This window comes from Ciona robusta, unplaced genomic scaffold (assembly GCF_009617815.1).
Source record: "Ciona robusta unplaced genomic scaffold, ASM961781v2 AP042738.1".
Lineage (NCBI taxonomy): Eukaryota > Metazoa > Chordata > Ascidiacea > Phlebobranchia > Cionidae > Ciona > Ciona robusta.
This window is the reverse complement of record NW_028323117.1, coordinates 285,332-313,044: the sequence shown is the minus strand read 5'-3', so window position 1 is coordinate 313,044 and position 27,713 is coordinate 285,332. Positions and strand designations below refer to the sequence as shown.

At 38.5% G+C, this 27,713-nt stretch overlaps 2 protein-coding genes and 1 pseudogene across 2 annotated transcripts in view; 1 reads left to right on the top strand and 2 right to left on the bottom strand.

Moving 5' to 3' along the window:
- Nucleotides 1-27,713, bottom strand: part of LOC149724213 (uncharacterized) — a 111,378-nt gene that overhangs the window by 78,354 nt on the left and 5,311 nt on the right. The gene's annotated exons all lie outside the window — the stretch shown is intronic.
- On the top strand, nucleotides 11,940-15,085 carry LOC149724215 (uncharacterized). The gene is made up of 4 exons (XM_089893309.1): nucleotides 11,940-13,811; nucleotides 13,868-14,010; nucleotides 14,090-14,162; nucleotides 14,228-15,085. Exons 1-4 carry the CDS (start codon nucleotides 13,739-13,741, stop codon nucleotides 14,479-14,481), a joined length of 543 nt encoding a protein of 180 aa, XP_089749435.1. The 5' UTR covers nucleotides 11,940-13,738; the 3' UTR covers nucleotides 14,482-15,085.
- LOC149724214 (uncharacterized) lies at nucleotides 19,796-25,019 on the bottom strand (annotated as a pseudogene).

Sequence of the window (27,713 nt, the reverse complement as noted above, 5' to 3'; positions counted from 1 at the left end):
AAGTCAAGTAAAGCCACCCAAAAGGTTAGCGCAACCCAACAAGTAGATGATATTTTGGCAGATCCTTTTTGCTTACATGAGTTCGAAATAACGGAAACAGAAGCAGAATACAACTTTCGCAGAATATAACGCAACGCAACAAAAAATGTTAATATGCAAGACCGCTTTTGCTTACACGCATTCCAACTATCGTGAACCACCACCTCATCAATGTAATGAAATTTTATTTTAGAAAATAATGATGGCCGTTTTAATGAATTTTTAGAACGGAATCATGGAATTTTCAGCGAGCCGCTTGATAACCGAAGACAGAGACCAACTTTTGACAAATGCCAATAAACCGCAATGCGTTGTACATTCGTCTCTTCAAAATCTGGCTGAGGATTATGTGTTTAGAATTAATTTGGCTGGGGCGTATGTTTTGGATAATTTTATGACATGAATTAGTGCTTGTTTTATATAAGGTCAATAAAAAACGTCTCCTGTTCTTACGATGTTTAAAATTTTAACGTTAGAACCGCAAAATAATAATACAAATAACGACTTGTAAACATAATAAAGACGTGTAAACAATGTTTACATCACCAAGACGGGATTACACAAGTGACAATAAAACTTTCATTGGGAGAAGCCTTAATCTAAAAAAAACGCTTTAACAAAAATACGAATTCGATTTTACAATAAGATCATTTGTTACCAACAGTGCAGCTGCAAGCTGCGTTAGAAGGGAACAAACCGAAACGTATTAATATAAATTAGGACTTGCAATGATCTTGAAAAAAACGTAAACAAAGTTTACGTCACCAAAACGAGATTACACAAAGAACGGATAAAGCTTCTGCCATTGAGTATATAATACTGCTTGTGGGGGCAGTACATTTAAACAATGTGTTTCCTGTAATCACTGTTGATGTGTCCAAAAGAATAGAGGAAACTGATTTAGCTTTTGTGTGGCCTAATGTTATTGCTGGATGTTCATGTGTAGGTGTGGTAATGTTGTTACACCGTTAATATGTGTGCAACCTTGTGGCCTAATATGTGTGCAACCTTGTGGCCATAATATATTTGTAAAAACATAACAAAAGCAATAGAAACATCTAGTCTTAATATGCAGTTCGGTCTTGAAACAGGATTGTGATACATTGAACTTTTAATTTTGGGTTTGGCAGAACCCTGTTGTTTATGCAGCCTAATGCTGGTTCCATATTATTACGGAGACAGTAGGCTTTCACTTCTCTGGAAAGCCGAGCTTGATTGCTTTATGGATGGCAATGCTAACATCTGTGCTCAATAGTGTCGGTGAAATGCCGGAATATGCTGACTCGGCATATATTCATACCTAACGTTAAACACGAAAAACTGGCTTTTTTATATTATATCAGTATATTATGTTTGAATCACCCATGAGATATAAAAAATAATGAAATAAAAGCAAACCTTTCAAAGTTTGGCAATAAAAACCTGAAAACTAAAATGTGGGGAAAGATGGGACACCAAATTGAAATATTTTTATATTACCAGTATTCTACACCTTGTTAACCTACCGAAATTAACCGGCTGTGCTAGTTGCTTTGCCATGTAAATTTTATATATAGTAGGGTAGGGGGAGATGGGACATCTTTAGCACATAATATCCAAATAACCTGATCCTGTTTTAAACAATTAACAACGGTCTATTGGAGTCGTGAGGATACAGTTTCATAATTATTTGAATGTTCATTGTTTACTACTAAATGAGTCGAGAAAATCGAGTTAAAAGGTGTCCCATCTTCCCCCACACCACTGTATATAACTTTAAAACGAAGTTGTTTGATTGTTTTTATCCCAAATTAAAGTCATGTTGACCCCTGCCTAATTTCCTCATGTTTATATTTCATTTTTTACACAAAATTAAAACTAGTTTAATGAGACTAAATCAAATTGTACGAAATATTCAAGCTTTTTTATGAAACTTTGAAATTAATTTAATCGTTCACACTCGCAAACTACAAAACACGCGTTTTATAATGTCGTGATAATATTGTCGAATAGTTCTGTAACATTACTTTTTTTGATTATCATTAAATGGGTGTCCGTAAAAAGAAAATTTAAAAAAATCTCGTCTGACAAGGTGTCCCATCTTCCCCCTTCCTACTATAATAACACGATAATAGTTGGAAAATGTATTCGAAATTCAGTCACTTGCACTTGCAGCAGAGGATAATTTGTGACGCTTCAAAGCATACAGTAATATTATTTCGTACTTTTTACGTGTATAGGTCCTAATAATAAATTCACTTATTAATCAAAATTAACATGGGTTTTAACTGTCTCTTCTAACCGCCGTGTACTATATTTCTGTTATATATTTTTAGGGGATTGTACCCAATTATTTTATTCAATATAAACCCAAAATTGTTCATAATTCGTTAATTCTCTTGCAAGACACTTAGCGGGAGCTCCAGCCCATTAGTGACTACCAGGTTGTCTAAATAGTCATCCATACAGAAAAAAAACAATCATCTACAAAGTTGCATACATGTTAACTCGTAAGCGAGTACTGCCGTTGCTTTGTTACGAGAGGATAAGTCAATATATAGTGGGATGGGGAAAGATAGGACACATTTTTATTATATTTTCTCGTCCCGTAAACAAAGAACATTCAAAGAATTATAAAACTGTATCCTTACGACTCCCACATACCATTGTCAATTGTTTAAAACGCGATTAGGATATTGGGATATTTAATGCTAAAGGTGTCCCGTCTTCCCCTCTAATGTATATTTTATACCACAAGACCTTCGCCGCAATACTGGTAAGCACTATGAGGACATTAATTTAAACGTATAAGTATGGGTGTTGGGTAATTGGCTAAATTTGGCCTAAATACTGGTAATACCACCAACACAGAAAAGAAGAATCACGTGATTATGGTATGACGTGTTTACATATTACATGTATGATTTAGGATTAAGTAATATACCTTGAACACAATGCACATCAGCCACCAACCCCTAATTGTCTTGGTTGTGAAACACGGCTTTAATTCGGAGCAAACTTAACTTTTTTTGCATATCACATTTTTTGTTATAACTCGGAAAGTATTGAAGGTAGAATAATTTTGAAGCACCGTTAGAATGGTATTATTGAGACGAAAAATATAAATGCAACCCTTTTTAATTTTGACCTATATTTAAGAAAATATCCGCAACCACGGTTAATAGGAATCACATTTTTGGTCATAACTTCGTAAATATTGGAGGTAGAATTAATTTTTAGGCACCGTTAGAATGGTATTAATGAGACGTATAATATAAATGCAACCCTTTTCAATTTTGACCTATATTTTAAGAAAATACCCGCAACCACGCGAAATAGGAATCACATTTTTGGTCATAACTTCGTAAATATTAGAGGTAGAATTAATTTTTAGTCACCGTTAGAATGGTATTAATGAGACGTATAATATAAATGCAACCCTTTTTAATTTTGACCTATATTTAAAAAAATATCCGCCACCACGCGGAATAGAAAAAACATTTTTGGTCATAACTTCGTAAATATTGGTTCTAGAATTAATTTTTAGGCACCGTTAGAATGGTATTAATGAGACGAGTAATATAAGTGCAACTCTTTTTGATTTTGACCTATATTTAGGAAAATATTCGCAACCACGCGCAACCAGCACATTTTAAAGGGACCCAATTCTTTCTGTAAAACACGTTTGCGCTTATTTTATAGACGTTCGCGCTGTTCGCGCGCATTTTAGAGACGTTCGCGCTGTTCGCGCGTATTTTAGAGACATCGCTTGACAGCAGCAGATGTATACAATGATTCATTTTAATGTTATATTTCTAAATAATTAACAATATGAAAATTTAAAACGATTAAATAAAAAACTCGTTTAAACTATAATCAGTATATTATTAACGAACTAGGTTCACTGGTTCAGCAAAGTACACATTTTTTGTTTTAAGCTGTGGCGTTGCTATTGGCAACTGTCACATGGGATCGGCGAAATCAAGCGTTACCCGTCTATCGAAATAACAGGAGTGTGCACTCCATTATATTAGTTCTTTATGGTGGCATACATGTGTCCATGCATTTATTTACCAAATGTAGTGTTGCCCTCTTTAACTTTTTTAATAATAATTCTTTGTTTGATTGCAGACACACCGTAGCTCACTTGTGCAACATTCGGGTTTGTATTTCCTTTCATGTTTGATCTCTGAAGTATAATAAACGTTATTAATTCTTAAATTTTAATTTGTTCCTAATTCTGTTTTATTTTTTTTACAGATTTCTGAAACTTTTAATGTGGCTTAAAACTTGTTGTAATATTTCATAAACTTTAAATTTTAATTTGTTATTTATTCTGTTTTATTTTTTTACAGATTTCAAAAATTTTTAGTGTGGCTTGTAAAACTTGTTGTCAAGTTATATAACCATTTATATTTTTAAATATAAATTTCTCACCAGGTTTACAAATGCAGCTTTTAAGACATCTTGGGGCAAGGTTTTTAGACATAAATATTCAATTACATTTTGCAACAAATGTTTTGTGAGATGAACGATGTTTGTCGTTGTAAACAATAGGTATAACCCATCATACGTTCGTTTTGCAGGGATCCTTTTTTCTTTCCCGGATGCAATGTCAACTTCATTCCGTTCAAATTTAGATAAAATTGTACTTTCATGGTGCCATCCTAGTTAAAACAAAATAGTTTACCCGCCAATCTAACAAATATTTCCGAAATTGATTTTTCAGCCAAATCAGTCGTTCATCGTCACAGGATCTTATTGGGTTCATTACACCACATGTAACTATGTTGAACCATTGCCATCTGCAAACAATCGGTAATCAGTTCACTTATATTATATATATCTTTTCATATATATATATACTAGGGTGGGGGAAGATGCGACACATTTAGCACATAAAATCCATATGTCCTGACCGTGTTTTAAACAATTAACAACGGTCTGTGGGAGTCGTAAGATACGGTTTATGAATTTGTTAAATGTTCTTTGTTTACTACCAAATGGGACGAGAAAATAAAATGAATAGGTGTCCCATCTCCCCCCACCCTACTATATAGTATTTTCACTTATCAAACAATCTTGTGTGCCCTTAGATCCAGGAACATCTTCCAAAGCATATGCCACTCTAAGACTAAGAGTATCTCTTGCTAGACCCACTCTCATCTACAAATCAGATAAATGTTGTGAGTATAGAAGACACTCAAAGTAAACCTAATACTTTTGCAAATGGGTTAAGCTGCATATAAACATTGGTGAGTTTTGTCTTGTGTAGTTGTGATGATGTTTCAATGCTGTAAAAAGATTTCAGATGAACCCAAAAAATGTGTTTCGTCTTATAATTTAAATATTTTGTTCCGGAGGGTTTGGAGCTATATTGTGCGTTCCGAACAGTCTGAAATGGGTATATAAATTATGTTTAATTGTAAAATCAACTTGTATGAAGCAACTTATTTAAACAAGAGACTTGTATCGGAGCAAAGAAATATCCTTTCTGATTTGGGCAGGAATACAAATCATTGTGGCTTAAAAGTTGGGCAGTTTCGGTCTGGGGAGTTACTTGTTAGTGATCAATGGGATCAAATGATAGCAGTGAATAGGAAAACCATTTAAAATAGCCTACCAAGCTTGGTGGAGAATTAGTTTTTGTAACTTAACCGGATTCAGATTGTTAATAGTTATTTTTGTTTCTTAAACAACATCTGCATTTAAAGTTACCTTTGCGAAATGGTTTTGGGCAGGAATACGAATATTTGTGACTATTGGTCTATTGATGATTAATTAAAAGCTAGTTTATAAAATAAGCTTTAATTTAAAAAATATGAACGTTTAAAAAATGAGATTTTAAAGCTGCCAAAAACGTATGACATACATTGATGATGAAATTACAGACCCAACATTTGTTCCTGAAGATGCCTCCACGAACGCAAGCAACATCGACATTTTTCCAGGGTACAATAGTTTGCATATATTTACCAATGTACAGTTCTTAACACTAGTAATTTTTTTCTGATTAAATTTACTTTACTATATTTTCAAAAGGCATTGAAATGTATTTTCCAGTGACACATCTTTTAAAGATGCTGGCCCAATTCAAGAAGAAAAGTTCATTGTGTTTAATAGTAATCTCATGGAATTGATTGCCACCTGCCCGTTATGCACCGGAGAATGTCAATCTGTAGTTAAAAATAAAAGAGGATCCTTTATTAAAGTGGAACAAGCATGTACCAAGTGTTCCTTTTTACCGGAAGTGGTCAACCATTAATACGAAATGCCCCTGTTGGAAACTTGCTTTTATCTTGTGGTATTGCATGTAATGGCTTATTATATACAAAAGCTGTACGGTTGTTCAAATCCATCAACGTTGCAGAGATTTCGCAGACAACTTTTATAAGGCATTTTCTAACATTATTCAGCCCATAGTACATTATGTGTGAATAAAAGAACAGCAGACAATCTTGCAAGAACCTAGAACAAGAAGTAATGATCTGGTTATATGTGGGGATGGCAGATGTGACAGTCCTGGTCACAGTGCGAAATACAGGCATACAGCTCAGTCCTGGTCACAGTGCGAAATACAGGCATACAGCTTGATGCTCAATCCAACAAACTGGTACACTTTCAGCTTGTGCAGGTTAGTATAATAAATGAAGTTACTTACATTTGCTTTACTCATAAATGGCATTTTGTTTACAGAGCAATGAAACAAAAAGTAGCAACGCTATGGAAAAGTATTATTCAAGAATGGTCTAAAAAAATAATTAATCATCTGTACTGGTGTGCTATGTCATCTGATGGATCCACTGGAGAATTGATTGCGGACAAATGGAAGTCAATCCTGAACCACACCGAATGTACATGTTCATGATAGCCTTATTTATCCCAAAGTCCATAGAAATCACAAGTTAAGCAACTAACTTGTCTATTGTTTACGAGTGCATGGACGCCATTTTTGTTCGAGCAGCTGTACAGCTGATGATGGCGATACTGCGAAATATATGCAAAATGTCTTCTTTACAGACGAATTAGGCATTTACAGAGACATTTTTAGCATTTTAATAGGGCAGGAACCAAAACTATGTTATTTTATAGCCAAAATACGAATAACCCAGTAACAGTAAAGTACGCTATTAAATAGGCATATAATAGTAGCATCAGATATCAGTAGTGTATGTATATGAAGTTTTTTAATGATGTTGAATATGTGTGTACTGTTTTTACATAGATTCGCTTTGAGCGGTGACATTGGCTCTGGCGATTTTAAATTACTAATAATAAATAGGCAACAAAAATTTAATCCTTGAACTTTAAAAGAAGTTACAGTCTGGGAAAAATAGATTCAATAATGAAACATTCTATAATGTTCCAGGTTTTTTAATTAATAATGCTAATTTTTAAATCTCAACCAATGGTATTTATTTTAATGGGAAGCCAAATCCATAATAACATCAAGCTTTCTATACTGTCAAGTATGTGGTAAATCATTGTTAATCCTTCATCTGCATGTTGCACAACTACTACTAAACTAAAGTAACGCATATGCAGCAAGCAAATTTTTAAAGCCAAACCATTATTGCCAAAACATTTTATTAAAATGTCTACAATGAAGTACAAACAACATGCTGTATTGCAAAATTGTAACATTGCCCAATAATTTGTTTTCAATAATGAAAACAACTTTTCTCTTGCTTAATTTATTTGAAAATCCAGGAAAGTGAGCAAACCATTAAAAAAGTCTTCCCAACCAAATGGAAGGTGTAAGTATAAAATGTCTACAATGAAGTACAAACAACATGCTGTATTGCAAAATTGTAACATTGCCCAATAATTTGTTTTCAATAATGAAAACAACTTTTCTCTTGCTTAATTTATTTGAAAATCCAGGAAAGTGAGCAAACCATTAAAAAAGTCTTCCCAACCAAATGGAAGGTGTAAGTATTTTATTGACATTTTATTAATCCCATCGTCTTGAGTTACAAAAACTCAACCGTTCTTTTATCAGATTTTTCATAACAAGCTTTTGGGCCAATCGACATCTGTTCAGATCACTTTGTTCAGCAGCATCTGCAGCAATAACAAAGAGGAAAAACTTTGTTCATAATATTGTTTCCTTTGTATCTACAGAACCTAACTTCAGTTGGTATCCTCACACTCGTTTGTTCAACCCTAATCGTTGTTTGTCACGTTGTTAATAAACTGCATAAATAAATCTCGTTATATACCCTTGTAGGACAATGCACTCGTTATATACCCCTTAAGTAACAAATTTATGGCAATTAGGAGGACATTATACATCTCCTGGGTACTCCCAAATATTTAAAATAAATATAGAACCTCCTTGCTTCACTTGAAACTTAAACTCCTGGTTGCAGTTGCCACAAGTGAAGATGATCATAACTTCCAATACTGAATGTTTTGCACTTTTTGTTGCATTTAGTAAACTTTTCGCCACGCAGTGTGGTCATGGAATGTACCGGCTGTTTTAAAATAGAAACATAAAAAATTGAGTAGGTCAAATTAAAATTTTTGCGAATTCTTTCAAACTGACATAATGTAACCCAAAAAAGTCTAACTGTAAGCAGCTGTGCTTCGCAAATAAAAACGCTGTTTGCATAAATAAGACTAACTAAAAATACTTTTAAATTATTACTTAATTCCTAAACTTTCCCATGTAAAAAAGTTGACCTCATATATGCTATATATTTGCTTATATATACACAACAGTGGCATATAACATCCCTATACAGCTTTTTTCTTAAAAGTATACTTCGCGTAAACTACTGCCTGCTATTGGAAACCAGTTGTCACCTTTTCTGTCGTTGACAAACCAACTTTTCCTTCTTTCTGACTTCAATGAAAAAGGAAAGACGTAACATTTTCACTGCTGCTTTCAGTGCAGTTAGGAGCAAAATATTCAACCATGCTAACAATTATTGTCGATAACATGTTACCAATACACAGACTGATGAAATACAAAGTACACAAACACCATAAAGTGTTATATAAGCTACAAAACACCAATATAACGCAGTTCTATATACAGCATAAACATACTAGCTTTCTCATTCCCGCCAAATTGTTCGAACAAAAATGGCGTCCAAATTGTTACGTTTCTTAACTTGTGATTTCTATGGACTTTGATTTATCCACGTTGTGCACATCCACTTTTATCTGAAGACGAACCAAGAAAGAAATGGTTAGATTGCAGTAAGTTGTTTTTACAATGTGTCTATACTTTTATTACAATTACTATTAAAAAAAGTTTTTTTTGCTTGATTTTTTTAACTTTTGCTTGATTCTTTTTAACTTTAATATAATCTACATGTTTATTGCCTGTGCCTAACATTTGGTTATTAAGGTTTGTTACACGAGAGATTGATTTCGTTACCTGATAATTACGGACACGCGACGAACATAAAACATTTAGATCGCTGCTTTAACAACCTTTTTTACTCGCAAAGGCGCCTACACCAGACTGTGCCTTTAGTTAGTCATTAAGACGGTTTATAAGACGATTTGGTAGCTTGGGTGACAGACGCACGTAAAACATATTACGTCCGGCAGAGGTGACAGTCCTGATGCGTGATGCTCAATCCAACAAACTGGTACACTTTCAGCTTGTGCAGGTTAGTATAATAAATGAAGTTACTTACATTTGCTTTACTTATAAAGGGCATTTTGGAAACAAAAAGTAGCAACGCTATGGAAAAGTATTATTCCAGAATGGTCTAAAAAATAATTAATCATCTGTACTGGTGTGCTAATGTCATCTGATGGGTCCACTGGAGAATTGATTACAAACAATTTTAAAAAACATTAATTTTAAACTAAAATCAGGCCACGGCAATATCTACGCATATTTCTTAATTTAAAAGTAACAAAAAATGCTATGTGGACGGTACACTCTGTTTTGCTGCAAACAGCAAAGCCTAAATCAGCTGATCGATTAGAAAGGATCGTGACGTAATTAACGTCATAGTGCCCGCGAGTGACGCAACAATAGGCATTTTTTGGCACTTTTTAAAACGTTTTTTTGGTCAAACTAAATATTTTTTTCACAAAAAATTACCACAGATAAGTATTTATTAAGTGTAAATTTTCATTTAAAACCAACTTGTATGAGCGTGGTCCAGACTCTTTAACCGATCACCGTCCGGTTTACAACTTTTACAATCCTGTTTTCTTTATGTATACTTTTATTACAAACAAAGCGTCATTGTTGCGTGTTCAACATACTTTATAAAAGCATGCGTATGGTGCATGCCAGTTATAGTTTAAAGTCCAATCCCAGCGAAACAATAAGCTGTATTTCGCCATAATGCCATTCCAATGTTGCAAAACCATACGGCGAGACGTTTTTGACCGTAACGAACGTTTACTTCGAACCAAATTAATCGCGTAAATGCGACGACGCCAATACAGCGTTAGGTTCTCTAACACCCGGGGCATTCAAACTGGGGTGGCAGGCGGAAATCGACGCCCATGGGCACACAAGCGTATGTGGAACTTGAAAAAGTGGTTCAAGGCTTTTAAAACATGTAGTCCTGCTCAGTTGAGCACCCGACAACAAACGACATTATTGAAGGCATACAGCAGTTTGCCCCAAAGCTTCGTGTGTTTCTCACCGTGGAACGCTATGCCGATAATATTGTGACTTTAAAAATACCAATTATTTCAAAAAAGCTATGACGTTTACAATTTTCCGACACTTTTTAGCACTACAATGAAAATTGTGGAAGAAAGTTTTCAAAGCGAAACGATGGAAGCTCTGTGGTAAAATATTATTTTCCAAAATACAAAAAAGGCGAGTGTTGTGACCTCTGGTCGTTTATTCAAATAGAAAAAAGGTTAGCGCACCAAACAGATCAAAATGTAGTATTAACGTCACGGTTTAATATGTAATGAATTAGAACAAAATCTTTGTCAATGTCATTCGGTAACGTAACATGTGACTCACAAAATATCGCATGGTGGCGCTATAACAAATAAAGTAGATTGGGGACCAAACGTAATATCATAACACCTCTCCAGTAACTTTGTGGCACATGTATAGAACAAAAAACATAATGTAAACATGTACAGTAGCGATCAATATACAACACGTTGTTTACGTAGCCGGGTAGATCGGCGAATTGGTGGGCGACTAGTAGGTACATTTGTAATACAGGGTATATTTGTTCAAGGTGTCGCTTTACAATATGGTCTCCGTCGACCTTAACTTTAAAAGTTCTTGGACCCAAAATTTATTCTATTACCCCCGTAGTCCACTTGGGATTTGTACTTTTCCGAGGCCCACAACACAGAGCATAACATGGGATCCCACGATAAAAGGGTTGTCTTTGGCAGGGCCTGTAGGGTGTAGTCCTGTTTGTAGTTGATGGCTTTGAGCCAGATGAACAGGTGAAGGTTGGTCACGGCAATCTTGGTACGGATTTGTCTATTGTGTAGTAGTTCACTTGGTGAAAATCCTGTAATCAAAGGTGTACGTCGATATTGTATTAAAAATTCCTGTATAGCTGCTTTGGGTGGTAGTGGGGATTTTTATAACGCTTGTTTAAAAGATTAAAACAAGACGTTCTGCAGCTCCATTTGTAGCAGGGTGATAGGGTGCGCCTGACAATTGTGTAACACCGCGTTCTTTACACCATTCTTGAAATTCTTCCGATTTAAAACATGTGGCATTGTCTGATACAATCGTATGGGGATAACCCAGATGAGCGAAGCCGATCTCTAATAAGTCCGTAGTTGTCTTGGTTAAAATTGAACTGGTCATGTGAATACAAGGATATTTTGAAAAAGCATCTATCATGACAAGCCAATTATGTCCCATGAAATTGATAGCATGATCCACGTGAACTTGGCTCCAAGGTTTCTCTGGTAGTATCCTTTGCTTTGAAACTGAGCATACGTTATGCAAGCTCGAGTTGCATTCAGAATGTCTTCATTAATGTCCAGCCAATAAACACCCGTACGTGCAAGTTGTTTCATTCTTTGTATTTCAAAATGTGCGAGATGCAACAATTGCAACACCGGCTGTCGTAAACTTGGTATTACCAATCTCGTCCCGTATAATAGACATCCATTTACCACTGACAAGGAATCTTGAATCTTTTTAAAATTTCGTACTTCGCCACGTAGTTGGTCATCACTTGGAGGCCAGCCTTCTCGAGGATATCGCATCAGCTGTGCAATGACAGCATCGTTACGTGATTCTGTCAGCATCACTTTTGGATCAGTCGGCTTTAACTGCCTCCCAATTGTATGTATTGTGGGATAGGACGTGGTTTGCAAAAAAATGGCATCCGGCTTAAATTTAATGTCAAGTTAGACATCTTTGAGGCATCCTAGCTCGTAACAGAGCATAGCTTACACTTAGTTAAAAAGCTAAAACAAAGTGAGAGATGTAAAATCAGACATTAATGCAAACGCAGTAATACTGGTTAAACTAACAGTGACTCTGTAGAGCCAGTGAGCACGGTATATATAAAAGTAAACCGGCTTCGGCGTCGCACGGGAAAGTAATAATAAGAAGCGCCAGTGTTTCCAACAGAATAACGATAACGTAGAAATACGGGGTTAACTTAAAACGCAGTAATCTTAAATTCGTTATTCGTTAACCAAATATTTGTTCGAATTCTTTATATAATTGTACACAGGATTGCTGTAGTGCCAAATATTTTGGGCATTTTGGTTCTTCTTGTGAACTTATGGTGTTTACCGTATTGCTTTGTTTTAACGGAATTGCGTCAATGGACAAATGTAATTGTCTAACACCCTCACGTCCAATTAGGTGTAAACCCGGTATTTTTGTTACAAAAATGTTCATACCTGTTGGTGGATTGTCGTTTACCACATTTTCTTGTTCTGGTACATTGTGCAGAGAAAATTCCGAGTACTGGAAGTTTATGATGGGATGCCGATTCGTATCTCCCATAAATAGGTCGTAGTGTTGGTCTTTTCATTTCTTCCCATCGTTTCTCTAATAAAAAAAATTCACCTGCTTCTGTGTCGACTTCAAAACAATATTCTCTTCCATTAGCAGATAACGTTTGCTGTAGTTGTGGTGGGGAGTTTATTATCTTTACTGTTGTAACCGTCGATCTTTTGTTTCTGGTAAAATGTTTTTTGTCTTTAGACTTTCCTAAAGAGTCCGGCCTACGGTTCCGATGGTTGCGCAGTTTTTTGCATTAAGCTGGATTCACACCAGACGCGGTTGACGGTAGCTGGGCGGTTTTTGATCTAGCGGAAAGCGACAGGGGCATTCACACCAGTCGGCGTCATGTCGTGACGACGTGATTTTTGCGGTTGAAGCGGAAGACGGAAAACAGTTAAATTCCTTTTCCGTCAGCCGCACTAGTATCTGGATGGTTTGCTGGGTACAGAACCTTGGAGTATTTGGCTTGTTATGATTAGTTTTTCGTAGTTTTGGGTACTTTTGTTCACATATTAATTGTTTCGTGATTAATTACTGTAAACTTAAAACATGGATTTCAAAAATTTCAGAAATACCAATGACAATGGTGCAAACTGTATGTTGTAAAACTATTAAAAAAGGTTGTTTCATGAATAGTTAAAATTTTAAATTTAATGTAATGGCGTTATTGGTTTGTTATGATATTATTTTCTGGTGGTTTTTGGCTTGTTATGATATTATTTTCTGGTGGTTTTTAAAAACTGTTGTTTACAGCTTGTTTGTTTCAAAATAATGAAATGCTCATAAATGGTGGAAGATTCACCTTGTCTCTATGACTCACGAAGCAACGGAAAGAAAATTCAGTGCACTGGCCAGCCAGGTAGGATAAATGTACTGATATTGTTTTGAACAGCAACTAATGTAATGTTGTTTTAGTGGATAGTTGCATGAAACGCTGGAAAACCTTGAGAGACCGCTTTGCAAAAGAAAAGCGAAAATTTAAAAACTCAACAAACAGTAGTGGTGCTGCTGCAAACTTGCCATTGTGGGAACACTACGAGGCACTAAAATTTTTAAAGGTTCATTTAAGGCACAAAATTTGAGTGGTTTTGATATAAATTCTGCATTGCAACTTTTAACAACTATGGTTTGTTACAGTACTGTTGGAAACTTTCACCGCCTTCAAGTCCTGTGGTTTACTTCACACAAGATGAAACTGTGGCAGAAGATGGTATTTCTATTTATTTAGGTTTCAATAATTTTAACTGTAGATATAATTGTGGTTGTATTTTGCAGAACTAATAACACTTGAGGTGATAGAAGAAGAAAGTGAGTCACCCATTCCACCAAGCGAGTCACCCATTCCAGCAAGTAAGCCATCAACTTCCAAAGCAAGGCAAGAAACCAAGATTTTCAGGTTGGCACATTTGATTAAAAGTTTAGTTTCTGTCAGTCATATGTTTTTATTTGGAAATTTTGTTGCAGCAACTCTACGGGGCATGCCACGAGCGAAAGCAATTGAGAAATTGCTGTCATTTCACAGTATCTGACATCTCAAAGTGCAAGTTAATAATAATATAAAACTGTACAAATACTGTTTTGTTATTTACTAATTCTGTACATTTCAATTCTGTACATTTCAATGGCGCTATCTTTTCTACTTTTATACTCTGCCATTTTTCGACTTCGACTGTAGTTATGCAGCTTGTGTTACCTCTCTGTATTTAAAGTTTGCTGTAAGTGTTTCAACAGCTCTTTTCTTTTCCAATAATGAAACAAAATTTATTAAAGACATTGTGTGTTTTATTTGAGTGTGAAAGAAAACACAAAGAACACTGAAGCAAACTAAAAAAAATTTGCAATAAATAGTGTGATGAATTCTTATAGTTGTGTATTTATTTTATGTCTTAGCTGTGTATTTCCTCTATTCAGAGCGCGATTTATGTTTTATTCTATGTCTATGTTAAGTTACAGAGCGTGAGTTAATTGCTAGTACCGCAGTCCTTCGTTTACGCATTCCTTCGTTTACCGCATTCCTTCGTTTTACATTATTGGCACATTCCTGTATTTTGCGTGCTGCTGTTGATTGGTTAATTTCGTGGGCGTGACGTTGCATTTTATAGTTTAAGAATAAAGTCAGTTGCTTGTGGTTGAGTTCGTGAGCGGTCTTACTTTTGTCTAAAGAAGAAAACGCTACACTTCTTTCTGGCGTCCCTGGGTGGGCTCAACATGGAAGAGATGGAAGCAGAATTCGCGAAGAAGTTTGGTGAACTTCAAGACCATTTCGATAAACGTATTACGAGAGTGTATCGGAGTCTGACCGATCGACTGGATCAGTTACCAACGAACAGGAGCGAAAGGAGGGCTAAATCCGAGAACGCTGACGGTACAAAGGTTAGTGGTTTCCCTGTGCGCAAGGACGTCGTTAAGTTGAAGGAAACGTTTAACGGTACTGACTGGTGGGGGTTTAAACGGCATTTCATGAATGTTTCCATGGCTAATGGCTGGACTGAGGAGGTTAAGGGTTTTCCACTTGCGTGTTGCCTTAAGGGAGAAGCCTTGTTTATTCAAAACAGTCTGCCGGAACCTAAGCGGTTGGACTTTGAATCGTTGTCTAAAGCGTTTAATCGAAAATATGATAAGTCTAACTCGGTGCAATGTCGTGGCCTGTTCTTTACGGCAAGACAAGATCGGGTCGAATCGCCAATAGACTTTGCGTACCGCCTACAGTCGCTGTTTCAAGAAGCGGATGTTAATGTGTCGAGAGAAGACGGGGAGAGATTATTGATAGAACAGTACGCGGCTGGGTTGCTCGATTCTTCTTTGCGGCATTCTGTGAGGTTGTCTCAGGCATCTACGCTCGACGCCGCTATGGAACTAATTGCGAGCCTTACAGTAGACGCACCGCAACTGAATCAAACCTATCGTTCTACAGGCAGTAATTCAGCTGGAGCGGCACGATGTTATATTTGCGGCGCGCCTGGCCATTGGCAACGAGAGTGTCCAAATCAAAACCGTGCTTCCACCACGCGGGGCTCGAACCAACGTTTTATGACTGGAAATCATTTAAACCACTAAGGACTGGAGTCCTCGCCCCCACTCCAGTCTTGCCTTTGGCGGCGGCCGGAAAATCTTCCACAACCGAATCCTGTTTTTATATAAATTGCGATTTTCTTGGTTTGAATTGTAACTTTCTGGTCGATACCGGATCCGTGGCCACCATTGTTAATAAGTCCTCCGTGTTTGATGAAGTGCCGAAAGAATGTCGGCCGCAGTTGCGCGAGACAAGTTTGAGTTTAATTACCGTGAAGGGCGAGAGTCTAGCTTGTTGTGGCGAGGCCCGTATTTCACTTAACATTGGAGGGCGCCGGTTTGAACAATCAATGTTGGTCGCGGAGCTATCCGGTTGTCACGGTATAATAGGCATCGACTTTTTAAAACGGAATCGGTGCTATTTGGACTTGATGTCTTCGAAAATTCAGATTCAAACCATAACTGTGAATTTAGAAACCAATCCAGGTCAATTACGCCGGCTTAGTAAACCATCACTTGAGGTATCGCATGTTTCCTCTAAGGCCCTTCCCGATCACTTGAGCTGTTTAATTCCCGCCGAGCTTACGGCGACGCAGCGGGCACAATTCGTTAAACTCGTTGTAAAGTACCAAGATGTTTTTCGTGAGAGTAACGGGACCCTTGGACGGACTGCGATTGTAAAGCACAAAATTGTAACTGGACTGTCACAGCCTATACGACAACCGCCGCGAAGGATGTCTTGGGTAAAGCGCCAGCTCGCGGAAAAAGAAATCGAGCGCATGTTATGCGAAGGGATAATTGAACCCAGTCAAAGCCCTTGGTCGTCTCCCATTGTACTGGTCACAAAAAAAGACGGCACTCAGCGGTTTTGTGTGGACTTTAGGAAGCTTAACGCTGTCACGAAAAAAGATGCCTATCCTTTACCTAACATAGAAGAGATGTTAGAGGTGTTGGGAGGGTCACAGTGGTTTTCCACACTGGATCTAGCTAGTGGGTACTGGCAAGTAGAAATGGACCCTGTAGACAAAGAGAAAACGGCGTTTTCATTAGCCGGGAAGGGTCACTTTCAATTTAAGGTAATGTGCTTTGGGTTGACTAATGCTCCTGCCACTTTTGAGCGTTTAATGGAACGGGTGTTAGCTGGTTTATTGTTTAACTCTTGTGTTGTCTATATTGATGATATTGTTTGTTTTTCTCCTGGTTTTAGTACTGCCTTACATGAGCTGGAGGTAGTGTTCCGTCGCCTTCGTGCTGCAGGCTTGAAGCTTAATCCGAAGAAGTGCACTTTTCTCTCCCGAAGGACCAAATATTTGGGCCACATAGTTGGACACGACGGAGTGCGCTGCGACCCGGAGAAGACGAGAGCGGTTGGTGAGTGGCCGAGGCCCCATAATGTCAAAGAATTACGCAGCTTTTTGGGCTTTGCTTCCTATTACCGCCGTTTTATTCGAGGATTCGCCTCTATTTCGGCTCCCTTAACAGCACTGACGCACAAGAACGTCCGGTTTGCTTGGTCGTCCGCGTGCCAATCTTCGTTTGACGAGTTAAAGTCGGTTTTGACATATGCTCCAGTGTTGGCATATCCTTTACGTGAGGCAAGGTTCACCTTAGACACAGACGCCAGTGACACTGGCGTTGGGGGAGTACTTGCTCAAAGCGTGGACGGTAAGGAAAAAGTAGTTGCTTACTGTAGCTCCACGTTAAGCAAGACCGAACGTCACTATTGCACCACGTTTCGGGAGTTGTTAGCTGTGGTAAAGTGTATTAAGAAGTTTCGCCATTATTTGTGGGGAAGAGAATTTACACTACGCACTGACCACGCTTCCTTAAAATGGCTGCTGACTATGAAAAACCCGGAGGGTATGTTGGCCCGGTGGCTCTCGGTTTTGGGCACCTACCAATATCAGGTTGAACATAGGCCGGGGAGGCAGCATGTAAATGCGGACGGGTTGTCTAGGCAACGCTGTAAACGGGACGCCTGTCTTGATTGCGACAACGCTAAAAGCGAGGCGGTGGTTTCGGTATTGCAAACGCAGTCTCGCCGACCGAGCGAGCAATACGCCTCTGGTTGGCTCGAACAATGGTCTCTCGATGAGCTGCGTCGCTGGCAGAATGAGGATCCGTCGATTTCTCTTATATTGAGGCACAAAAGTTGCAGCCAACACGCGCCGGATACTTCGCAATTGGCGTTGCACGATACAACTCTTTCTTATATAAGGCAATGGGATCTACTAGAGGTACATCAGGGCTTGTTATATCGCGTGTGGAGACCAGACAATAACTTTGATTCCCCAGTGTTAGTGCTGGTCGCCCCACAAGGTTTACGAAGGGAAATCTTTCACCATTTACACGAACTCAGAACGGGTGGTCATTTTGGGATCACTCGAACTATATACGCCATACGTCGTCGGTTTTATTGGCCGGGATTAGCGGAAGACGTTAAACAATGGTGTAGATGGTGTATTCCGTGTTCTCGACGCAAACCAACCCATGGCCGACCGCATCGTCCACTAGTGCAAAACATTTCATGCGGCCCTATGGAACGAGTAGCTATAGATTTTCTCGGCCCGTTACCTCGAACAAAGAATGGGAATCAATACATTTTGGTTGTTGTGGATTATTTCACAAAATGGACCGAAGCTTTTGCTTTGCCGAATCAGTTAGCGACTACCACGGCCGAAACCCTGGTGACACAATTCTTTTTAAGGTTTGGTTTTCCAAAAGTCTTACACTCGGACCAGGGTAGAGATTTTGAATCGCACGTTTTTCAAGAGATGTGCCGTTTGTTAAACATCCGGAAAACCCGATGCACGCCGTATCGACCACAGTCCGACGGTCTTGTGGAAAGGTTTAATCGTACCCTTTTACAAATGTTGTCTACTTGCGTAAATGATTACCACGACGATTGGGATAGTCACCTACCTTACCTTTGTTTAGCTTACAGGTGTTCACGCCATGAATCTACCAAGTTTTCACCAAACAAACTGATGTTGGGAAGAGAAACGACTCTGCCGTTAGAGCTGATGGTTGGGTCGCCACCAGGGTCGCGAACGTTTCGGTGCCACACGGGGTTTGTCCAGGACATGCAGTACACCCTGACAAACTCGTTCGAAGAAGCGCATCGATCGTTAAAGAAATCCGCCGTTCGCCAAAAGCGCAACTACGACCGCAACATGCAAGTGGTAGAACCGTTTACAGTCGGGGATTGGGTTTGGTATTTTTACCCTCCGGCAGCTAGAAGAAAACTGGGACATGGGTGGATTGGCCCCTATTTAGTGCGACAACAGCTCAATAATGAACTCTTTGTGATACAAGGCTCGGCTACCGCGCGTCTTAAAGTAATACATGCCGACAATCTTCGCAAATATAAAGCCGAACATTTACCGGAGGACTGGACGCGTGAACGCGACGCTGTGAACGTTGGACAGCAGAGAAGTGATGCGCGTACACCACCACAAGAACGGACAGAGACCGGCGATCGGTCGAGTGCTGAGATGCTGCCCGGTGGCGATGTTGGAGCAAATGACAATGTTTCCCTGTTTGGTCGAGTTCGTCGTCCACCGCGACGTTTAACCTATGATGTGTATTAGTGTATTATTGGTGTAATTTCATTTTGTGTGTTATTCGTTTGGGGACAAACGTGTTTAAGTGGGGGGGAGTGTGATGAATTCTTATAGTTGTGTATTTATTTTATGTCTTAGCTGTGTATTTCCTCTATTCAGAGCGCGATTTATGTTTTATTCTATGTCTATGTTAAGTTACAGAGCGTGAGTTAATTGCTAGTACCGCAGTCCTTCGTTTACGCATTCCTTCGTTTACCGCATTCCTTCGTTTTACATTATTGGCACATTCCTGTATTTTGCGTGCTGCTGTTGATTGGTTAATTTCGTGGGCGTGACGTTGCATTTTATAGTTTAAGAATAAAGTCAGTTGCTTGTGGTTGAGTTCGTGAGCGGTCTTACTTTTGTCTAAAGAAGAAAACGCTACAATAGAAAAGCACAAAAACACAATGAAAAACTAATGCATTGAATTACATACGGTTTACAACTGCATTTTGGTATGGCAATGCATCATTCTCAGAAACAAAATAATCCTTATAATTGTCCCGTATTGCAGCAGCACCTTTGGTATACATATTTGTACCCCATGCGACCAATAGATTCAACGTTAGAATAACTTTGCCTTTTCAGATCTCCATTCCCCCAGGATTAATAAATGAAGGAGTGCAATAGCTATTATAGGCCTTCGAAATATTCGCCAACGAGTGGCCAAAATGCCAAATGTGTTCTTAATTACACGTCTGGACCGGGATAGTTTGTAAATTAAAACATTCTTTTCAACAGATAACCGTTTACCAGGATATGGTCTCATTAGATTAGCACGCAATGGAAAAGCAGCATCTTCAACAATGCAATATGGTACACATATAATGGTGTTTGGCACGCATGATTGACTGGGAATGTTTAGTTCCCCCATTCATGAACTTTTTACCAAATGCAGAATTGGCAAACACCCCATCATCACTGTGTCTTGCTGAGTCACCAATATCTATCATGTGAAGCAGTACTGTGCATCACAAACTGCGAGCAAAACAATACTATGTGTGCCCTTATAATTAAAATACTCAGAACCAGCATTTCCAGGTGCTTGGATGGTGACATGTTTGCTATCGATGGCACCAACTCACATAGGAAAGTCTCACGTGTCATTAAATTCATCAGAAATTCTTTTCCACTCTTCCTCAGTTGATGGTGGCTTGAGAACTTCTGGCATTAGAACATCCCATAGAGCTTCACATGTTTCCAAAATAATTTCGTTCACAGTTGAGTGCCCAACTCGGAAACTTAGAGAAATTGTTGACTGGGAATCACCAGTAGCCAGATATCTGAACAACAAAAAGTTAAGATAATTAATTTTTCCACATGGTCATGCTGATCAAAAGACTAGAATGTCATTGCAAGCCTTTGGGCTGGTGAAATGGGTCGCCGGTAATTGGTGTCTTCTTTTGTAATCAAATGTCCCACTTTATGTAGCCATTCGGAAATATTTTAAAAAAATTCCCTTCATCTTCATGCATGTCTTTTACCAAATTAAATTCTCCTAATCTTTCGCGGTCTTGAAAAATAGGGCGAACCCATTGCCTGCACAAATTTCAATTGTTGGAATTTACATGCTGACTTACGTTCTTGGGTACAGAATTTCGTAAACCAGTGCCACTATCACTATCATTTGCTGATGCAACAGTAACAACATCAGTAAGTTTAAATTATCTATATTGTTGGTAAAATTGTCTAAGAAAACCTACTGCACATGGGTATTTCAATTCATTACTTAGTTAAACGACAAACAACAACTTGTGTTGTCTTGAAATAGAACTAACTTAATCTCTACCAACACTTTTACGAAGCAGAGACACTCAATCTCCCCAGCACTGATCCAGATTTCTTGGCAATAAAAATGACTTGTAGCTGCGTTAGCGCCAACCGTACTGCGGGTGTGAAGCCCCTGCCGTTTTGAACGTCGCGCGGAAAATCCGCGAACGATCGCGACCGCTCCGCACCGCTAGCCGCAACCGTCAACCGCGTCTGATGTGCGGAGCCCTTTGGAATGAAGTTTTATGTCTACTGATGCTAAATTAACAGCTGGTTTGTGAAAATTATCTTTAATTTAAAAGATATGAACGTTTAAACTTTAAAAAATCAAATTTCAAAGTTGTAAAAAACGTCACTGGCGGGCACTGCGACGTCACAATACAATATTTTATTTACGGGCAAAACCCGCACTGTTTATTGGTGCAGTTTTGATAGATAAGAAAATCAAAACGTTTTTTAAGGTATTAACAATACTTTAAATGGCTTCGGCAATTTATTGGAAGTTATTTCCTGGGGATCAGTGTACAACTTATAAAATAGCTTATTAAAGGCACTATGCAACGATATTGGTCGACGTTAAACTATTAATGCAAAAATGTTTGCCATCGACGTAGAAAACTTGGTATTTTGAAATAAAACCCCGTATTTATTTCGTATTTCCTAATTTAGAGTGCTCTTTGGCGCTACTCCCTTTTTATACATAGAAACAGTATACCATGTATGATGACGTACCTCATTCCAGTTGCATTGCAGCAAATAAGTGTGTAGCGTGATTTGATTGCACCTATACGGCAATGTAAGAATCTGATGCCTGCGCGAGCTGTACCATACCAGATACCAAACAGGATATAGATTAACCGACGCAGTAGCAAACTTATTTTATCGTGTTTAGGAAAAAAGCGGCGCGTAAATTGTGATATTCGCAAAAGTATCAAGACAAAAGAAGCTGCTTAGTGTGATGCCTTTTCATAAAAGATACAACAAACAGACATTTAGAAAGTTTGTATTACATGGCGCCGGTACTATATCTGCTTTGGACAACAGTAGCTCTTTCTGGTCGATGAAACTGTGATGATAATGGTGGTGGTTCATTTATTTTTTTTTAACTTCTCTTGGTATTGCACTACCATTTCATCACTGCAAGTAACCAACACTTGTAGGAATTTGTTTAAATATTCTGAAATCACAAATAAGGTAAAGAATTACTATATAATTTTACAAATTACATGTCAGAATACTCACCATGGGTTGGTTCTTCTTTGATTGTCCTCAAAGACAATCCTCCCTCTTAGTGTTTTTGTTTCGGAAATAATATTTTTAATTTTTTGGTGCCATCATGTTCTTGCAAAATCTTTCGGTTACTGTTTTCGTTTTAGTGCAACACAGCCAGTAATCGCCTACATTGTGGGAATGATACAATGATTACAGATTTTCACAAAATATATATTGTTTGTTATTACTGTACTACTTACCTGCACAGCATCCCCTTATATGAAAACGCTTTGGATTTTGGAATGAATTGTATCATTAGGCTGTGAAACGCCTCCAGGTTGCTGGTTTGTTGAATTGTACTCAGCATTTTCACATCCGTGCAAACATATGGGCTTTTGAAACTATTGCTTTTAAACTTTCTTGCGCCGCCATACCTAGCAATACATTAGGTTATGTTAAAAGATTCATCACAACTGACAGTAAATATCTACAAAGCAAAGCTGTTTCTAAATAACGTACTGAATGATAAATTTGGTATCCAAATCACATCAGTCGACACAATGACAACAAAGCGGAAGTATCAGAGTGACTACATGAGCTGTGGACCACTGATCTGCATGTATGCAAAGTGGCTTTGTGAAGGAAAATCATTGCTAAAGCCAATTACTGGATCAAAGGGATCCAGAGAACTTATTCTTCGTATAATTACCAAAAACACACCACTTAGTATTAATATATGTGGTTCATGCAGAAGAGACAATGATAGAACCAATAGTTGGGTTCAATGTACGAAATGCCCACAGTGGTTTCATACCAAATGTGTTGGAATGAACATGATGCAAGCAAAAATGGATACAACATTCTATTGCCCATAAATAAAGTATCTATACCTGAAAATGTGGTATCAAAATCACCTTAACATTACTTCTGTTAGAGAAACCTTATTTGATACAATGCTTACAGCAACTTACACTATGTTTCGTGTATGATCTGGCCAATGCTTATTATTCAAGCATATGCTATAACAGCAACTTACACTATGTTTCGTGTATGACCCGGCCAATGCTTATTATTCAAACATATGCTATAACAGCAACTTACACTATGTTTCGTGTATGACCCGGCCAATGCTTATTATTCAAGCATATGCTATAACAGCAACATACACTGTTTCGTGTATGACCCGGCCAATGCTTATTATTCAAGCATATGCTATAACAGCAACATACACTGTGTGTCTTGTAAGACCGTGCCAATTCTCAATATATTACGTATCGGTACAATATGGCATTGCCGAGGTTGGTTAACATCTCCATTGTTTTCACACCATGGCATTGCGAAGGTTCTCCGGTGAAAACCTAACGATCACGCATACAAAGCGACCTCATGGGTGCGTGGTGGAACAGCTGACAATTTGTTAAATATACTGTTCTAGTTTTCTACAACATAAAAATAAATGCAAAAATGTTATATAAAATTTATTATTTGGCCGCCGGAACAACTTCGGGATCACCTCTCTTCTTCCCTAAATGTGTGAAAAGGGAGTAAAACTGGAACAATATATAAATACATACTTCTGCTGTGCCCTCCTGCGCTTTATAAACTGAAAAAAATGTACAAATAAAAAATGAATCTGGATAATGAATGTATGGAACCTACATCTTCAAATGGCAGCCATCTGCAAAGTAAAGTGATAATAAGTCATGGTAAATAAAATATAGCCTATCACAACACACCTTCTGTAGGGGGCTATCCTCTTTTTTTCTGTAAAACATAAAGGTATTGTTGTAACAAACCTAAAACACTAACTTCGATTCAAAACTAGGTTTTGTAAAAACCTAAAACACTAACTTCGATTAGAATTTACTTTTACATTATTGCTTTAGTTTTTAAATTGAACTGGTTATAATAAATCATCTCTCACCCTTGCAAAAATTTAAACCGGTGAAAGGGGATAAATCTGTAAAAAAAATATTTTTTTATTGTTTTTATTCATTGAGTTAAACTAACAATAAAAGTCAGAGTCAAGCTTACCCCCTTTCACCGCCTGTTTCTTTATCTAAAAACAAAATGATCATTATTAGTACCTTTTTATGTATACACATGCATCTGCTTATACACAAAAAAATTGCCTTGGATAAAACATTTCATTTGCAAAATTAGTCACTAATCTTTTATCCCTAGCTTCATGTTTATGGGACAAATACATAATAAATATCTTTTCTAAATCTTTCATAGCTCTTAAACTATAATCTAGTGAAAACATACTTTCCCCATCACTCCCTCTTCCGCCACTTCCTCCTGCTCCGCCACCTCCTCCTTCACCGCCCCTCCATCTGCCACCCCCTTTTCCTCTACCCCCTCTTCCGACGCCCCGCTGGGTCATCTCTTCACTGTGATTATAAAGAAATATGTGAATAAAAATTATTCCAATCTAATAATAAACTTGGTACTTGCCTGACAACATACATGGTTGCACCGTTGTGCAGGCTTATGTTAATTTTTCCCATATAATTGTTAATTTTTCCCTATATACCATAAATAAAAATTAGGATTTAATGTTAGAGGTAAAGGATTTAAAGTGTGAGGGTTGAATGATTGTTAAAGAATAACACGCTTTGCATATAACTCCAGCAGTGAGTGATGAATTGTAAACTTATACCAGTTAACCGTACTTGCTGTGCCAACAAAAGACAACAATTTTGATTGTGAAATAATTAAGTAATATATATATATATATATATATATATATATATAAAAATATTTGAAATTAGCAGAGTAACATTACCAGCTTTTAAAATATTAATTGTTTTTAAAAATTTCACGTATCTTTATTCATCTTTAATCAGTTAGCCTATTACACAAAACAATATAAAAGCAGACAATCAAAACTATTAAAATAACATTTAGACGAATATCGTCTTTATACGTGTAAACGTCACACACGCGCTACGTCACACACGGCATTGTTCGCCCGTGAATGCCACGTGGTGTGATGCAACCACAAATTCACCAGTCGTTATTTTAATGCGTGTAGTGTACTGTTATTTCGTTCATTGTGTTTTCCTTAACTAATTCATTCCGCAGAGTTGCTCCAATCATTCATTAAGTTAAATATAAATAAACAAACTTTGAAATAGGTTGTACCTTATCGTCTATGATTGGAGCCTACTTATTATGCCGTCAGTAAAATGCCCATACCCAGACTGTGGGTACAAAACTGAAGACGTGACAGATGACCTGCTTGTCGTTCTCCTGAAAATCCACGCGGAAAGCCACTCTAGTGGCCAGGCACAGCCAATGAACGCCGCAAAGACGGAAAAAGTAAAGAGACCAAGTATCAAATCTGCCGGCACCACAGAGGAATGGAATTACTTCACCACCAGATGGGAGGAATATGTCACAGCAACGGGCGTCAGGGGTTCAGACAAAGTAGTCCAGCTTTTGGAATGTTGCGACGAAGAACTCCGCAGGGACCTAACACGGAACGCTGGCGGATCTCTAAGCAATAAGAATGAAAAGGACGTTCTTGTGGCCATACACCAACTCGCAGTAAGAAAAGAAAATATCATGGTCGCAAGGTTAAAATTACATCATATGAAACAGGATAGAGACGAACCCATCCGCAGCTACAGTGCCCGACTACGTGGCCAGGCAAGCATCTGTAACTTCACAGTACGGTGCCAAAATTGCGAACATCATGTGAACTACACCGACAACATACTTCGTGACGTTCTATCCAGGGGTATATGCGACAACGATATACAAACGGCCCTGTTAGGCGATCAGAACCAAGACAAATCGATCAACGAAGTACTTCAATTCATTGAAGCCAAGGAATCGGGCAAACGATCTGCATCTCAGCTGTTCGACACAGACACTGCAGCAGCAACGAGAAGCAGCTACCGCGCCAATCAAACCAGAAACACTCGCATACGAAACGACGCACATCACACTCCAAACGATGACCGATTGTGCGGTTATTGTGGCAACAAAGGACATGGCAAATCGCCCACGAACCTAACAAGACAACAACAGTGTCCAGCCTTTTTGACATTCTGCAATTACTGCGACAAAAAGGGGCATTACGAGACAGTTTGTCGCAGCAAGGCCAGAGTCAGGAACAAACGAAACTCTGAAACGGCCATCGAAGCTGTGGACATTATAAGCTCCACCACTAATTGGCCGTCGTCCAGGGCGAAGAGAAACATATCACTAACCCACCACATATACAACAACCTAAACAAAACGTGGGAGAAACGCCATTCTGACCCCCAGCCAACCATCACGGTCACCTTTGAAGTCGCAATCAACGATTACAACTCACTGGGTCTACATTCCACAATCGGGCACTGTAAATGCATTTTCCGAGCTATAGCGGACACAGGGTGTCAAAGCTGCCTCGGGGGGATGAACCTCGTCCGAAGTCTCGGGCTTACAAGAACCGACTTAGTCCCAGTCACAATGCGCATGCACACGGCCACTAACAAAGGCATCCACGTAATTGGCGCCCTGGTACTACGCATATACGGTCACGGGGGATCCAACATGTCTCTCGAAACACGCCAAATCGTGTATATAACCGACAGTACGGACAAGCTATACCTCAGCAAAGAATCGTGCACTGCTTTAGGAATAATACCCACAGGCTTCCCCAAAATAGGAGAAGCGATTCGCCCAATAGAAAGCGCCTCTGGTATTATGAACGACCTCGCAGATGAGCCATGCAGTTGCCCCAAACGTCAACTTCCCCCACCACGTCCCACCTCAATGCCTTTCGCACCGACTGAGGAGAATCGCAACAAACTAGAAAAATACTTACTCGATTTCTACAGAGCCAGCACCTTTAACACCTGCCCACACCAACCCCTCCCGCTCATGGAAGGCCCTCCGATACGGCTCATGATCGACCCAGATGCTACACCAACGGCACACCACAAACCCGTACCTGTCCCGCTACACTGGAGAGACAAGGTCAAAGCTGACCTAGATCGGGACGTTGCCCTTAACGTGATCGAACCAGTCCCGATAGGAGAACCCGTAACCTGGTGCCACAGAATGGTCATATGTGCCAAAAAGAATGGAACACCAAGAAGGACCATTGTTTTCCAACCACTGAACAAACACGCGATAAGGGAAACACACCATACACAGTCCCCTTTCCA

Excerpts from the sequence above, each read along its gene's own strand:
- LOC149724215 (XM_089893309.1), top strand. The coding sequence starts at position 13,739 with ATGGTGGAAGATTCACCTTGTCTCTATGACTCACGAAGCAACGGAAAG. Across the intron at positions 13,812-13,867 it reads TCAGTGCACTGGCCAGCCAG|TGGATAGTTGCATGAAACGC; the intron begins GTAGGATAAATG and ends ATGTTGTTTTAG. Across the intron at positions 14,163-14,227 it reads TGAAACTGTGGCAGAAGATG|AACTAATAACACTTGAGGTG; the intron begins GTATTTCTATTT and ends TGTATTTTGCAG.